Raw genomic sequence first — 17,237 nt, 5'->3', positions numbered from 1 at the left:
GTGAGTAACGCTGACGTAGAAGGTACGTCAGCTGTTTTGTTAGAGTGCGTGCATCGGGGAATGGTGTATTGTTGACTGCAGGGATACTTCGCTGTTCGTAACTCTGATCGTACTTCTTTGTTTATTTGGTGTGCAGAAACGTACTATAGCGTCGTAGAAAACGTCCTGCCGCGTGTGATCGATCACGACGCGACGAGGCACGACCAAGAAAATCGTGGCGGAGGCCTCGAATTTATCCGTGGAGACCCGTTGGAAATTGATTCTGCCCCGGAGGAAGGAGTAGTGTTCGTAAAGGCGTCCGTCCGACTGTAGTGTTCCGTGCTACCACTTCAGGAGGTTTTTGGACGTTCTACTTTCTGGAGCGGATTGCAATTCTAATCCTAGAACGAGAAATATGGCACAACCAACGAGTAGTGCTCTCAGGGCACTCGCCCTCGAATATAGAAGCCTACAGGAGGAACCTGTCGAGGGGTTCCGCGTGAAACTCGTTAACGAGGACAACATGTTTGAGTGGGAAGTGGCTATCTTCGGGCCTCCGGATACACTTTACCAAGGAGGATACTTCAAGGTAATTATTATAATTAGTCCTGGTTCCGTTCGTCCAGGAGGATTCATCGAATAAAGAACTTTCCTTAATTGCATGTCTCTGTGTGTGTACATGCAGTTCATATTACGATAACGTACGCTTTCCATTTTGTTGGTTATGTTTCTGATTTCTCTTTCGGCAGTTGCAATTGCTAACGAACGTTCGCGGGCTTCTTTGTTGTACAAATACGAAAGTTGGCTTCGTTCCGATCGACTATTACCAACTATAACTACTAGGGTTATTTTCTTTAAATATGACACCTGCAATAACTTTAAGAGGGAACGATCTAAGAATCTATTTCCATTCATTTTAAATACAGGAGAAATCGTCGCAACGTGTATTTCATTATTCTGTCTTTCATATTGAAATGTTCATGATTTTGCTGTTTTCTCTAATCTAGATGATGTATTTATTTTTTAAAATTTTACGTTTATTGCTACATATTTCCGCATCAAAGTCATGCGAAGCGTTACGATCACCTTGACCAGAAAAAAATAACGACGCCAACGTCGTTTATTCCTTCGCCGATCGCTGATTTTATCGATAAGAGACGCTGCGCCGCAGTGTTTAATACTGTCAGTTTGCGATGCTGCTCCTAAGGGGAACACATAATGTTTAAAGTTTACATATGATTAGGAAGCACTACTCAAAGTGTTGCGAAAAAACTAAACTCCTGTATTTTCCATCGAAGAAAATCATTGGCACAAATAATAACGACTGAATTTTTTGTAAATTTTCAATAACTTGAAATAAATAACTATGAAACTAATGGTATACGTTGTTTTCGTAAATTTCAGTTAACTAAATTTTAGACAAACCAAGCAACGACTCGCAAGCAGCATTGGGCAATCCTGGAAACTAAGGATTGCTCAACACAGGCGGATCGGCTGACCTGCATTCTACCACCTATTATTTTAAATCTCCACCGCGGTTTTCTATCGAGTCGTTTCGCGCGCATCGTGCACTCAATGAATCATTCATTAATTACACGATTTAGCGGTAGGGGGCGGGAGGATGGAATGTTCCTATATTAAACAGAATCTTTAAACTATTAAATGTAATTAGTGTGTTTTTTGAAGTATGTCTCCGTGTTCTTGCGCTCATTTACCACAGGGAATAATAGCGAGATAACATTACGCGTTCGACGGTCTAGATCGCGAGCAGAAAAGGAATTCTGTGAGCCGCAATCGGCTCTACGGTTTTTGTGCGTCTCCCGTCCGCTTTCTAAACCACTCTCCGCTTCGTTATGAATTTACGAACGCTTATTCACGTAACGCGACTCGTATCCTGTCTTCTCACAGTGTAACTCGGTTTGTAACGAACCATAGAACCGGCAACACCGTTATTTGCGAATCGTATCGTATTGTTCCCTCGTATGCATGCGATTCGTTTCTTTACGTAGGTGTTTCGAATCCTGTTCGACGAGCTTCTAGCTTGCTCGCGATCGTAGCTAATCTATCGTAAACAGTCTATCCACGCGTGTATCGTTACGGTAACTGCGTCAGGGTTCTTTGTTGCGACGATCATTATTACGATGTTACGCGATATACGTAAATCGTCGCCATTCATCATGCGTTTAGAAGCCTTTTCGATGAAACCGTACTCGAGCCTTCTAGTCTTCTAATATTATTTCTTCTACCTAAGAGTAGTCTGTCCTCCGCGTAATTACACGTTCCCATTTCTCTATAGAAAAAGTTAGTAATTGATTTTCATCTGCTTTTCCTCCGTCGCAATTAATTTTAACGAGATGTACTGAGCTCTGCCGAAGCCCGTTGCGTTCATGATTCCCACGCGTGTGTTCACCAATTATCGGTTTTCCCACTTTCTCGTAAGGAAGAGCATATTTTTGGCGCCAGTGGAAACGATGATTCGACCGAAGCTTTATTGTCAAGTCCGTTTCATTCTCAGGATTTACGATTGACTCGGTTGAGAAGGCGTAATACGCTAGCGAAGTTACATAAAACGGTGTCGAACATTGTCTCTGGACTATCTTTGGATGGCATCCCTAGAAACACCTGAACGACTTTCACCCGATCCCGTTCCGCTTGAGATAAACAGCTAGAATTTTTCTCCTCGAGGGGAAAAGTCGTGTTCTTCGAAAGGGTCGTCGATAAATGGGTCTCCACGGTGTTGGTCGCGTCATTTTCTTACTGCAGACAGGCACGAGTCCCCTCTCCGACGATTTTGGTCTGAATCCTTTCACCTCATGGCGAGATGGGCATCGCGAAACCAAAGCCGACTGTACTTACCCACCTTCCCTGCGAAACTGCTGCTACTCGAGGCAATATGCACCTGAATCGTAAGAATAGTCGCTATGCTCTTCCTTCGATTCTCCGTCGACGAATCGCTGGCGTGCCCTCCTTGTCGAGCTATTATTAACGGGACACTATCACGAATATCGTGAATCGCGATAACGACCGCTAACGGGGAATTCTCGAGCTAAAGTTACCTCTATCGAGTTACTTTACCGAATGACTCTTGGAGAGTTTGCTTCCAAATAATATTGATAGAATGTTTCTGCTAACCCTGAAATCCAAAGCTTATTTTTTTCAGACTTGGGTATTAAAGTTCGACCTCGATAAGGTTTCGTAAGGTTCCCTCTTACCTCCATCTGCTGCATAGACCAATGACATCAACTTTGTCCTCCCCACATGTCACTTTATACTTGCATCAAAGACACTACATAGCGACTAAATAGAACAGGAAGAAAATCATCTCTCCAATTTGGGATTACTACCTTTTTCGCACTCGGTATGAGTAGATTTACCTCCCCATAAAGCGATCTTTCAGCAATTCGTGATGAATAATGCAGAATGTTCTTAAGCACGACGTATACGTTCGATCTGTCGTAACCCTGGGGATATTCTGAAGGTCGAGTCTCATTTTGTACTCCTTATTGTTATCGCGAGCACGGGTCGCGTTGTGCTTTGATACGTGCGCTCCTTTTTTCATTTCGAACGAACCTTCCCCTCGGCGCGACTGTAGGGGCAGACGCGCTTTCAATCTTTTTTTTCGTCTAGGCAACGAGGTCTGCGATCACCCTGGGATTCCGATGTGCCAGATACGACGTTTCCATTTCACCCGTGTTTTCTCTCCTCAGCCTCGAGGCGAGGGACACGTTTACGCTAGAAAATGCGGAATACGATTGCCCGTTTATCACGAAATGGTTGATCGAGTCGTATCGTCAACACCGCGTAATTTATGCCTGTTCGACATACTCTGCGAACACGATTAATTTCATTTAACTCAGAGAGTTCAAACAAGGAAACTCGATTCTTGTAATTTGTTACATTTTAACTGTGCAAATGTTTTTAACAGTGATGCTAGATGATCCCCTTGTTCGCTTAAATCACAAAGGCTATCTAAGAGCGGAGTAAGACGAACCACGTCTGTTCTAGAGATTCAGGTCGTCGCTTGATCCTTCTCAATCGGACTCGAGTTACGACGTTACTTATATTGCGTGCTACCAAGCTAGGGGGTGGCCCTTGAGCGTTTGCCGTCGAAATGGGTCACGAAAATTTCTAGGTCACATGCCGTCGAAGTAGGTCGTTGCAAGAAAACCAATTGAACGACTCCTTTTTAGTATGCTGGTAATAAAATAGCAATAATGGAATTTGTCTAAACGAAGTTTGTATTATTTCCCAGAACTAGTAATGCACGCTTTATCTTTTTGTCGATCTATTTTTCTGTTTTTCTGAGCATCGAAACCTCTTTTTACCTTCTATTACGGTATTGTCAAGGTAACAGTTCCCTGTCATGCGTCGAGAGCCTTGCATTATTGAATACAATCGAATGTACACGTTCGTTCCGTCTTACATATTAGAGGCGTATAGTGGTATTATTTTTAACGTAGCGAACGTGCGCTCTCCGAGCTTCCTTGTCTTCGTACATTAACAGTTTCTTATCACTGGCAATCAGCTCGTGCATTCACGATGCAACCTACATTTTACGCATACTAGTAATATTGTTTCCGGGAATGCGAGGGATTCCGTGTGGTTGCAAGATGATCGATCTTATCCGCAATTCTGGGCATACCGCTGACCGATGTCATGCGAGATTCGCCAACTGATAAGAGCGATCGATCTCGGTGCGACGCATTGGAAAGCGGAGCATTGGTCGATATTCTTCGTTATGGAGGAAAATGACCTTATATCGACTCAGTAGTCTTCATTTTTTGAACGATAAGAAGCTTTTGGATCCGCTTTAAAAAGTTCAAGCACAGCAATCTTAGACTTATGTACTTCTGACGAGGTGGATGCTGTGTGCATTTCAATCTCGTTTATCCAAGGCTGTAAAACAATGCAAACTTCTTAAAATTCCCCTTTCGGTTTCCCATTCAGCTTGTAGAAACGATTTTAAAAGTTGCGTCATTAGGAGAAGATGAAATCCAGAGTCTCTCATCGTTAATTCAGGCTATAAAAACTGCCGACTGAAATGGAAACATAAACAGTGGCGAGATGGAAAGTAAGTTGATTCTAGGACACGGTATCCCGGAGGACGGGTCGGATATTTAGGCCATGACCAGGTTGCGATCAATATAGCGTCCCGTCGCCGAGGCATCGACGAAAGTCTGCCAGCAGCCTCGGGACGACCGACCCTTACGGTACACCCTGTGAAATAAATTCATTCCGTATGTACTAACACAAACGTGGCCTGATGAAAAAGTGCCGGAAGAAAGACGGCGTCCCTCTCCTAAGGGGAGGCTGCGATTAGGAAAGATTGCAAAATCTGCGAAACTAACACAGAATCGTTTTTAAAAAACAGCATTAACGTTGAATGCCAAGAATAACAAAATCTGAGTAATCCTTAGCCCTATTCTACGACAGAGTCTCTATTATTTGAATTAATGAGGAACAGTTTTAACTGCTTAAGCTCCTCAACAGGAGAAGGGACAATAAACAGAGACGTTCTCAGTTCAGATTACAGAATATTCAAATAACGGGGCATTATTATACACCCTTTACTTTTCTGCCACTGTAGCAAAGTAAACCGAACCCTTCCACTCCGGTAGCAGACTCGATATGCAAAGCAGATCGCGATTCGAGCAAGCTCGGTGCCTCGATGTTTTCCGGGCAAATTCGCCCCTCGCTCGACTGGGTTCCCAACCCCTGTGCGTCCGTCTGCTGATTTTTTTCGCGAATGCGTCGAGCAGCAATCGACTCGTAAATAATTCTCCACGAGACCACAGCCTTTGATAATTCGCACAACCAGCACCCTCGGTTATTGATCGATTTCGTCCAGCGTGGTTATGTTTTCAACGCGTTATCGTTGGTTTGTTTCTGTTCCAGGCACACATGAAGTTCCCGGAGGATTATCCATACAATCCACCTAGCATTCGGTTTATGACGAAAGTTTGGCATCCGAACGTGTACGAGGTAAGTAAATACGAGAATTATCGATTATCCCTTCGCTCCTTTCCCTCATTCATTTCCCTCCCTCATTTCCCTCCCTCTCCCCTTCACCCTCCTCGTCCTTTGCATCTCTTTACAGTCTCACTCTGCTTCACCACGCATCCTTCTCACCCCCTTACTCTCTCCCTTTCGCTTTCTCCGAGTCTCCGAGTCTCCCTTTGTTTCTGGCCCTCCGTTGTGCAGTTTTTCGCGTCGTCGCTCCCGGGACTAGAGAAACCTGCAGCCTCTCGTTGTTTCGCCGTGAAAAAGCCAAACGTCTGAGTACACGTGCCTCTCCAGGGATACCGAGCAACCGTAATTTTGATAATTGACGGCCTCTCAATGCGGCAGGGAGATCTGCTCCAAGCAGATAGAAATTAACTCCTTGCCATTCTCAATGAGTTCTTAATAGGACATTTACGAGTATCGAAATCCATCGTTTCGCCTTTCAACGCGCTGGAGAACGAGAATGTATGAAAGTACGGCTGATTTGCCCCAGATTCGAGAAATCAGAAAGTTGGAGACACGCTAATTATTACAAATTTTCCTTTGGAATATCTTTGAAAGGATAATGGTTCGTTTGATTACTCGTGAGTATACGATACAAAGAAAAGGGGGCGAGTGTAACAATGAGAAACGAAAGAGTCTGATCAAAAGCATCCGTACGTCCGTCTTTCCCTCCGAAGTTCTGGTCTCGAAGCTCATCGACCTCGAGCGCATCTCCCATGCGATCCGCCTTTCTTCGCGGTGACCCTTCGGCGAGCATCAGCTGAAGAGTCAATGACCGTCGAAAGCTCGTTGGACATATCCGTGTCCAGTGACTGGTTGGAAGGGACGAGGCTAGAAGAACAGCACATGCTATGAATAACGGGAATACCATGCTCGCGTAAATTTCATGCGTCGACTAGCGCCGCGCATTAATTATACATGCCCGCTCGGGGAGCAGCGAATCGAATTATTGGTAATCAGCCCTCTCAAAGATGCGAATGCAATCTTCGTCCTTGGAAACAACTTAGTTAATGATTAAACTCGTTCTTTGCTATAATCTCCCAGAATATTGACGTTCCTTCCTAGGAAAGGTTACCTACAGCTCCCAAAAAACACTTTCAAGGACCTTCGTAGGTCATGAGACGAGATTATCGCGTGATGATTCGAAGGTGATTCGCGATAGCAAATAAAAATGTCTTCCACTGATATCCCGATGGGTCAGGTGGTTTGAACGTTTGAATAAGTCGGGAGGAGGAGAAAGAAAGGACGATTCGTGAGAGCCTTGTGTATCGTTGCACGAGTCCCGACCAACTTTTCCCGCCTCGATGAAAGTTCCGCCCCGTTATATCGTAGGAACACGTTCGATCGTCGTGCACGTGTACCTCGCGCACGCTATTTTCCACGCGATGAACGCTTTTCATACGTCGCATCTTTTCGACCTGGCGCAGAGGCCAACGCACCTAGCCGTGCACTGTCCTTCTCACGCCCGGTTTTTTCCCCCCCTTATCCAAGTCAAGATTAATTCACCGGGAGAGCGTGACACGTTCACCAAAGAATACGAGTAACTTGTTTAATGAACATGTAACCGACTTAACGACCGCCTCGGTGAAGCATGCGGATTTCCTGTGTCACCTTGCTCAGCTCTGCGCCTCCTACCTCGCGGTTATTGATCGATCCGTTTTATCGTTCTTCAGTTCCTCTAATCATGTTTCATTAGTTCACTCAACTTTCCTCTTCCATTCTATTATGTATATTTTTAGACACTTCCATAGGATATGGGAGAATGTTCGTAGAAACGTAATTCTATGTATTGTATGTATCGTTTGCAGTAAACTGTTTATGAACAACGCACGATATCTCTCCTACGACCTTGGCGATTATTCTTTAAAACCTATCTTACTGTTCTCTAGATAAGAAGCATTGCCAGTTTGTAGCTCATAGTAGCGTCTGAAACGATAATGGTGAGCTAATCTGAATGAGAAATACGCATTAATAGTAAGGGGTCAGTATGGCGAACGGTTTCTCTCAACAGACTCAAGTCAATTGATCCGATTTATTTTTAGAAAATAATATAGATATTTTGATGCTGAATAAAGCCGAAGCCCGTCACTCGAACCCCTCTGATAGAAATAGTTACATATTAATTGAGATCGATTCAATCTGAATTTGGTGAAATAGAATGTAACCATCATACACACCTGTTGTCCCCGTTGTTATCGAATGAAAATTTCATACCTGAAATGAATTGCCTCGCATTGTCAAAGTCTGCATATCGTGAGGACATTTCACGTGACCGAGGACTGCAACCGCTGAAATCCACGTAACGTGAGCACGTTCTATGACGACCAAATGACTTTCCAATGAGCTCCCTTTGTCCGTGATCGTTTCTCGCCACGTGACTCACGTGCACGAGAGATTTCTTGCACCACAGGGGATCTTACGGATTGCTGTAAACACGAGACGTATCTCGGAGACAATAATAACTCTTTGCTTGAATTTTTTTCTCTCTGGCCGCAGGTATTGCTCCCACCGGTACGTTGTTTGATGAATGACGGAGATATATTTGTATTGTTGGAATCTAGATACCATCCACCCTCGATAACAAAGAAAGCACGGCTTTTTAGCAAGAAGATAAGACTGGCAACGAGCGAAACAGGTCAGATCGTTGATACGACTTTCATTCGTTAGCTTTAGGTTACGCGACTAACGGTTATCAAGCAAAAATTCGACTGATTTACTTCCGTTTCGTTTTCTTCCCGCTATTCTTCACTAATTGCATTCTACTCGGCTAGCGGGAGTTCCTTTGTGGAGAGACTAATACGGAAAGGCATCAGTTTCTGTTATAAACAATGCGCAGAGAAAGTATTTAGAAACGAGGAAGTGGAAAACAGTCTAATTCAACAGAATTTTGAAAGAGCTTGAGAATGGCAGCACCTTGATAGTCGTTTCGCCAATTACCCAACAAGTAAAATAAAGAAACAAAAATACTTCCTTTTTTCAGAAACAACTGATCGATTACCTTGATGTTTGCTCACAGTTCTAACAATATTTTCTACAACCATCTCGGCTGTGTCACGAAACTGCTCACTGATTGTGAGTACTCTTGATTAATCTTCCCCCCACTTTACTTCCACCACTGTGCCCACGAACGCTAGGTTCCCGCAGTAATTACGCGTGTGCAATCCATGCAACCGAAATATGGTCTGTTGAGAGGAGGGAGGCCACTCGTGAACTGTGAAATTGTTGCAAAATACTGGGCTCGTTCACCCTCGCCAAGCATAGAGGTCGTCGCCTCAAGATTCGACGAACCATGAAGCGTCTGTGAGCGGTGGTACGTGCACGTTCACGAACAGGGATCAATCCTCGCGCACGTTTATACCTATGGCTGCTGGTGTGCGCATCGGTTGCGTATCCGCGCGAATTATGAGCGTGTAGAGGTGCTGTGTCGTTTACAAGCGGCTCGACCGTAAGGTGAAAACGTTCTTGGGATAAAGCCGCGCTCGAGACCTTCGCGGCTTTAAGAGAATCAGATTTGTCGAACCACGCGAGGAAGAACGTGCAAGCTGAACTCACTTCGAGCTTTCGAACTCGCGCAGCTGATTCAGAAAATAGTCACGTCGCTCCAATGGGTTCGTGGAAGTTGTTTCATCAGAGACGACCGACTCTTTCTGAAAATTTAAACGAAACTCGGCCCTCTGTGGTTTTGGGAAGCTTCTATTTTTCCTCGTTTTTACTGTCTACGTTTTCAATAGGGGAATTCAATACGAATTAAAGTAGAATTCATTAAGCAGCATTAACCCAGTATCGTTAGCCTGATTCTAAAACGTTCAAAGCAGTTGATTCGAATAAATTTTCACGGTCGGGGAAACGTTGGATGGTTGCCCCAGATAGAGGCTCTAAACACTGTCGCGAGTATTTTGAATAGGCCTCGCGACAAGAATGACACGCACACCCACGCGTTTCACGGAGATATTTAGAAACGTTGCTCGTCTGCGAGGCTTCCTGTTTGGATCTCGCCGAGGAGAGTTTCTCCGCGAAACTGTGTTGAACCCACACGCTACAAAGTGACTCATCGTCGACGAAACCCCTTAAAAAATGATTCCATTGCCCGGACAGATATTGTTTAACAACGAAATGGAATTTATCGATCAGAGTGATTGCTAAATTTGATGACACAGCTTGGGCAATCTTATCGACACTTTGGTTGAGCTGCGAAAGTAAATTTTGATCCTGCTGCGTTGCAAACGAAGCGAATGAACGCTTTGCACTCTGTTCGGGTTTATGAAAATCTATAGAGGCTAGTCCCGTTTACAATTCTCGCGATAGTTCTGATCGAGAGAGGAGGTCTATTTTCGAGGCTGACCACTGCTCCGACAAGGTTCTCACCTCGTTCAAAGAGTCTCCGCCGTCGTCTCTCTTCGTCTGCTCCTCATTTCCTGCTAGCCTCGCTAATTTTAAAAATTCGCTCTTTCGGTACGTGTCGCTCGCTCAACAAGTAGACAACGGCCTCGTCAACGAAATTATCGGAAACGCCAGCTCAACTCCTCTACGTAATCCACTTCGAACTCGTCCACCGCTCCTCCAACGTGAATGATTCGATAAACTTATTACTTAATACGCGACACTTATTAATAGGAGATAAACAGCGTAAATAGGGTTATCGTCGAGTCATTCTCGGGCATCGATCGTGCTTGACTATTGGCTGCGTCTCGGTTATATAGCGGTATAAAACTCGATCGAGAAGTATTCGTGGCTATTATATTTAAATTCGCTGTGTATAATATCAAACCGGGTATTTTCAGGTGTCACGCATCAAACAGACGATTTATTTGGCTTCTAGCACTGCAGAATGCACGTGACCAGCGAAGGGAATTTGAAGATGAGTAGCAGTCGCAAGAAGAAACCGAGAGTTGAGCAAAAAATCGTGCGACCTGTTGCACCATTTGACAGCTATGCATCGAAGCTGATAGATTTATATGTTTTCAGAGTTTCTCACATTTCCGCGAATCTACGACAAAAGTAATTATAAGAAATTCTATGTAAGATAGCTCATTGATTAAGGTTCTTTGTAACTTAGCACTCCAAGTTGCAAACTCGAGATGCCAGAACATTTCCTCGGTAGCAAATTTGCTGAAAAATTCAGCTTAATTAGAATTCTCCTCTTCGCCAGAAGTATTTTCAAACTTGCAGAAACTTCGAAAGAACAATGACGTTGGCTTCCCAAGCCAACACTCCTTCTACCACTTCAGACTGCCGCGTTCTGTCGCTTCGAGTGACGAAGGTTTGTTCATTTTCACCCCAGATGCGCTGGAAAACCAGTAGCGTTGACCTCCCCCCCACAGACTCATATCCCCTTGCGCGATCTCGTTTCGAAGTTGGTAGATCGAGCGATTGGCACGGTATCGGAACCGTATCTGCAGCAGTCGCGGCCACGAATTTTCGGGAATCGTATCGGACCGAGAAACGGAGAAACGGAGAAACGCTCGCTCTCTGGCTGCGCTGGCCACGCTAGCCGCGCTGGCCGAACGCCAACGGCACTGCGGTATGCCGTGCCTTTGTCCACGAGTAGCGTGCTTACCTCGCGAACGTGTACCCTCGATGCATCCTTTTGCAAACCCACAAGGGAAAGCCACGACCTGGACTAGCGATTTTTCAACAAAACAAGGCAAAAAATGTAGGAGGCAATGGGTATAGGCAACTTCTAAGGCATTTATGCCAATATTAGGGTATTTATGATGGACCATTTTCATAAGAAATGACTTTTTGCTGTAGTCAAGTGAAAAGGATGACAACCATAAACACCTAATATCCGAGAATTTCTTTATACTAAGAGACCCCAATATTGTCTAAGTCGTAACCTTCTTTTTTAGAGAAACTCGAAGACGAAAGAGGCAAAAAAGGTCTCGTTCCAGCCCCCTGTCGACAGGCAGCTCGATCTTGATTTGGCAGCGCTGTATCAACGTCGATCAGGAATTTCGTGAACTTTTAGCGTGTCTAGGAAGGATTCAAACGACCCACTTTTCTATCTTTCCCGTTCGTAGAAACGCACGGTGAACTATCGCGAGCTCTGCTACGTCGGTGGCGCGTGAATTTTGCCGCTAGTTTGCTTCTCACGGTAGGAGTTTAGGCGGAAAGTTTAGTCGATCACAAAGTTCAGTGGTGACGGTTTCGTTAGGATCACGATTTAATATTTGAACTGTGCAAGTTTGTCGAACCGTTATATTGGACTTGAAACCCATGCATATTTACTTTTTCATACACTCGTGTTACAACTGAAATAAAAGAACGTAAATATGCAGGAGTGAGCATCTAGTAGTTCGTTTTTTTTCTCAGCTCAGGATTAAAGAAAAGCATTGAATTGGATAGAATTGTTACGTTAAGTTCCCTCGTGTAAATCTCCCACGCAAGAGAAAGTTTCGATTTTCCTAATTGTCCTTGCATAAACCGACCAGCAGCAAGGGGACCCAAGAGTCTGTACAAAGCCAGGTAAACTTGCTCAGCTGTCGAGAGAGTCCCTGTTTATGATCCTGTCGCGTTGTAGCGTCATTTGCATAGTGGTCAATGCATTTTCTCTGTAAAATGCAATCATCATTTCCAACGTGTTGCTAGAAGTGTAGATTTTATTTAAAATCTGGTAGCCTCTTATAGAAAGGGTTAATATACTCCGCAGTGAGAGGAGACTGCCGTTGGCTTTTACATAGACATTTCTTATGTGGATCGATCTGGTTTAAACGCTTCGGTGAACCGAGACAAGTGGCTCGTGAAGATGCACGGCGCTAGAAGTTGCTCGTGTAAATGCTAATCGAGATCACCGTGTAGACTAGCAGACGTTTCGACTGACTAAAGGCGGAAGTGGTCATCGGTGACGGACAGAAACTGCACGACTTCCTCTCAATAGCCTTAGCATGCCATGACGCATTGTTAACCTGTTTACCTGTCGATTGCATCTAATTGCACGCTGATGCGTTTGCGCGTTCATCGAGCTTTCCATTAGCGAACGAGCTACACCATTTACTATATCGAACGATATTCAGTGTGCGTGATACGCTACAGAAATTATTTACTCTAGAATTATTAGAATAGAAGTAATTTTCCTTTGAAAGATTCAAAAAGAAGAATTTTCTATGCAATCGCTGTGTAAAAACTATTTGTCATTCTTAATATACCATATGAAAGAAATTGTAAGTTCACCCTACATTTAATGGCTTCGGAAATTTGACAAATCGAGAGCTTCTGATATTATCCCATTCCTCTCAGATTTCATAATTATCACGTACGATATTTGTTCCACGAGTTTCCGAGCCATGTACACGTGCAGTAAACTAAGTTTTCAGTTGATCTCACTTAACGTCGCAAGCAAACACATTTTGCGTCACGCGATTAGCATCGAGTATTAACTTACAACGATCTAAGCTACGAAGCTCTTGCAAATCTGCACCAGTTTCGATGCACGCAACGGGTTCGAGAAGCTTCGCAAAACGAACGAGCCTCTCGAAGGACAATCTGCGCCAGGATACGCACCTGGCGCGATCGAGGGTCTGAGAACTGTACGGTTAGGCACAGCGTGAAAGTGGCGAGCATTCGCCGGGCCTGGGCTCGCGTCTAAAGCTGTTTATTGTATTCGTGTTCATCCTACCCGTGGCAATGTGTTCTACCAAGGGCGAGGAGGGCACGCGAAGAAGGTTTGCGCGCTGAAAAACGTATTATGGAGGTCCGAATATGGCGCGCTAAAGGGAGCTGGACAAGGATTTTCAGGTCCGCGAAAGGTCTCGTCCTTCGGCCCCAGACGTTTGTTTGCTCCGTGGGCAATGCGCTTCCCAGGGTCGATTAATGCGGAACTTATTCCCTTCCCCTCTTGGATGCGTTATGGAGACCATTTTTCTGTGTGGCGAAGTCGATCGTTGCCCTTGAGAGTTCGTTTCGTTTTAACACTCTGTCCACTGCGTTAGGCTGCATTCCCACAAATCTAACGAACCACAGTGTCCTATTCTTTTCAGGTGTGTCGTAGGAAAACAGGGTTACTTGTACGTAGATTTACCATTTACGAATTCAGGTTTGACCTTATTATGTTTGTGTGTTCACGCAGAACGGCGACCTGTGTATATCGATCCTGCATCCGCCCGTAGACGATCCACAGAGCGGTGAATTGCCGTGCGAGAGGTGGAACCCAACACAGAATGTCAGGTGAGAGTAGTCCCCGCGTCGAGACGGCAAGAGGAGAGCTCGAGACGTTAAAAAAACGATATATGGATGGGGACATCGAGTATACGTACATGTGTACATAAATCATGCCTGAGAGCTTGTATTATCAGATAACTACCGAATTGAAAACTACGCGCGCAATGGAAACTGCTAAACAAATTCTGCTTTTCGAATAGGACGATCCTCCTGTCGGTGATCTCTCTATTGAACGAGCCCAATACCTACAGCCCTGCCAACGTGGATGCTTCGGTGATGTATAGGCGCTGGCGCGACTCCAAGGGTCGAGACAAAGAGTATGAAAATATCATAAGGTACGGTGATATTCATCTATTCCGCATCCTAAGTCCTATTCTTGATTACTACTGACTAGATACCATGTACAGAATGTAAGAAAAGCGACAGCCACAACTTTTGCGAGTACATTTACGTACTTGTGCTGCTGTAGCATGTACAGAGGCTCAAGAAACTATTAAAAGCCTAGGCCACAGCATTGTCAATTTTTGAATTACAGAATCTAAATAGTGTTTCGGTACTCTCATTAGCCAGTGTATGTATCTCAACCTTGATATTCACGGCCATATACTTTCTCTCGGTTCTACATATTCTATTCAACTAAAGGGATTATTAAAGCATTAATCAGTAATCCCGTGAACGAAGTTCTTTACACGGCTTCGGCTCCTATCGTGCAGTCTACTTGGCTAAGAATACGGGAGAGTCGCTCCACCCACAGAACAATTCCGTGCCATTTGATTGGCTGAAGCATAAACAATCCTTTGCGCAGAAACTATTCACTTTTGACTAACTCTTTCCTTCGGTTGCAAATTAGAGATTCTTAGTACTTGTTGTACACCCGGTGTATTTAATTCTAGTCACGCAACTACAAATTCATTTTGCTTATCTTTCTGCAGATTGTAGTAGTTGGGTGACTACAGGCGAATCAATTAAACGTATCATAAATGGTTATTGCAAGTTTAAGAAAGTTTCTCGGAGGGAATATAAATGAGAAATGCTTGCGATATGGATGAAAGTCTGAACGAAATGTACTCGTTGCAGAAAACAGGCACAGGCAGCTAAGATGGAAGCCGAGAAAGAGGGAATTGTAGTTCCGGTGACGCTGGAGGATTACTGCATAAAAACGAACGCGAGGCCGGCTGAGCAACAGCTAGACATGACGGATTTCTACGACGATGAGTATGAGCTGGACGACGACGAGGACGATCAGTTGAGCGCGAGCGAGTACGAGGACGGCGACGATAGCGGCAACGGAGAGTCGTGATCCATTTCCTAAGACGGCCACGCATAAGCTCGATAAACGCTAATTATTATCAGTTCTGTATAGATTAATAAATTAACGGGCTTCTAAACCGGACGCTCTCTCTCTCTTCAGACGTGCCACCTATAAATTCAAGTACGCGCTCGAACAACTTTACTTCTCTTTCTTGGTCTCTTCCTCTTTCTCGTTTATCATAGACGTTCGAGTAGTAATTCAAAGATGACGCGTCAATTATCGATACGTAGAATGAACTGATCTCTCTCTAAAGTCGTCGATTATGTTTCATTCTACGAAAGGGAGACTCGATTCGGTTCAACTGTAGAAGTTCAAGCCGAATTATTTATAGGTACAACGAAATTTTTTGGAACCGTATAGATCTCGAGAAATTATGCATTTCGAAATTTTTGGCTCTATGTGGACAGATTCAGGGAGCCCTAAATTATCGAGATATGTCGCGTTTACAAGCTCTTTAACTTAAGCAATACACTGTATAAGCATAAGTACTTGATTAGGAGCATTGTGCTTGTTGTGTTGTGGTTGGCACGTCGATCTTTTAAAAACTAGGCGAAAAGGAAAAGAAAAAAAAAAACAGAATGAAAGGACCAGTTGATTTACCTTACGATAATCAGTGTGTGTTCGATACAAATTAAATCGTAATAAAGTACAATGATTGGGCTGGCTCAAGAAGTTATATCCGTGTATCATATTCTATATTACAAAGTTATCAGTAGGTACATCAATTGATCCTGCTCGAGGACTTCGATAAAATTTACATTTTGAAAGAAATCGAAAATTTCTCCGTTTCGTGTGAATTATTTATGCTACGAAGCCAAACGTCGGAGAAAGAAATTCGATGTATAAGCGAGAAGAAGATAACAAACTGCCAAGAAAGACTTGTTGGAGCATTCTTCGTAGACGTCGAGTTTTTCTGTTTCGGGACTCCACCAAGACTTTACTCTGCTGCTATACTATAATGATTGTCCTGTACCATTGAGATTCTCCCGTGATTTTCGTTTACAATGGGAGCTACGAAGATTGCCTTTTGACAGCAGGTCTCTGACAGCTTGTTCGTTTACGATTTTTAGACGTAGAACATAATTTTTGCTATGATCGGATATTTACCTTTAAGTTTCAGTAATTTCTCATTAACATCGCTGTATCTTCGTGCGAGGAAACAAGTGTTGTGCTACGCTCACAAACTCCTTACGTGCGTCGCGCAACACCCACAAAGTTAGTTCAGCTTTATAACGTTTATTGAGATCTCTCGATGTTTTAAGTATTATCTTTCACACGGGGACAAAGCTTTGTAGATTGAAGTTGATTTGAGAATCGATAAGCTTGTATTACTTAAGTGAAAGGAAATATACCGGATACGGCTAAACGACTCTGTGGTGACGTGTCCGTGCTCGTACGACTGAAATTGTAAATAATAATACGAAACCCGAAATCTTAAAGAGACATAAAATGTGTAAATGGTATCCGTCTATCCTTTGTTTCTTTCATTTGCTCGCTTTATTGAGAGACCGAAATTTCAAGTGTTGAAAGTGTTAAACGGTAAAATAAAAAGCAGAGAAGAAATATTTAAATTTCAATATTGTCCGAAAAAGAAATGGAAACACATATACTCAACGCTTGTAGTGGTATAGCGGAAGGAAGTAAATATTTCCCTAGTTCCTTGACATATTATCACGAAACCTTTTCTTTTATTTCGTGTTGTCCCTAGATACTTAATAGACAAAACTGTGTAAGAACACCGACGTAAACACTAATAATTTGTATACTTCTTAATTCTTTTCTC

The 17,237-nt window shown here is 43.7% G+C and overlaps 1 protein-coding gene across 1 annotated transcript; it reads left to right on the top strand.

Annotated features, from left to right (window-relative positions):
• The first annotated feature begins 243 nt into the window (after nucleotides 1–243).
• On the top strand, nucleotides 244–17,118 carry LOC143181124 (ubiquitin-conjugating enzyme E2 R2). Its single transcript, XM_076381366.1, has 5 exons — nucleotides 244–568; nucleotides 5,875–5,961; nucleotides 14,051–14,148; nucleotides 14,343–14,477; nucleotides 15,220–17,118. Exons 1-5 carry the CDS (start codon nucleotides 395–397, stop codon nucleotides 15,440–15,442), a joined length of 717 nt encoding a protein of 238 aa, XP_076237481.1. The 5' UTR covers nucleotides 244–394; the 3' UTR covers nucleotides 15,443–17,118.
• Nucleotides 17,119–17,237: the final 119 nt, after the last annotated feature.

This window comes from Calliopsis andreniformis, chromosome 6 (assembly GCF_051401765.1).
Source record: "Calliopsis andreniformis isolate RMS-2024a chromosome 6, iyCalAndr_principal, whole genome shotgun sequence".
NCBI classification, from domain to species: domain Eukaryota; kingdom Metazoa; phylum Arthropoda; class Insecta; order Hymenoptera; family Andrenidae; genus Calliopsis; species Calliopsis andreniformis.
The sequence above is the reverse complement of the archived record's forward strand: the minus strand, read 5'-3'. Positions and strand labels throughout refer to the sequence as shown.

Coding starts and splice junctions, on each gene's coding strand:
- LOC143181124 (XM_076381366.1), top strand. CDS start 395: ATGGCACAACCAACGAGTAGTGCTCTCAGGGCACTCGCCCTCGAATAT. Junction 5,962..14,050: donor GGCATCCGAACGTGTACGAG/GTAAGTAAATAC, acceptor GTGTTCACGCAG/AACGGCGACCTGTGTATATC. Junction 14,149..14,342: donor AACCCAACACAGAATGTCAG/GTGAGAGTAGTC, acceptor CTTTTCGAATAG/GACGATCCTCCTGTCGGTGA.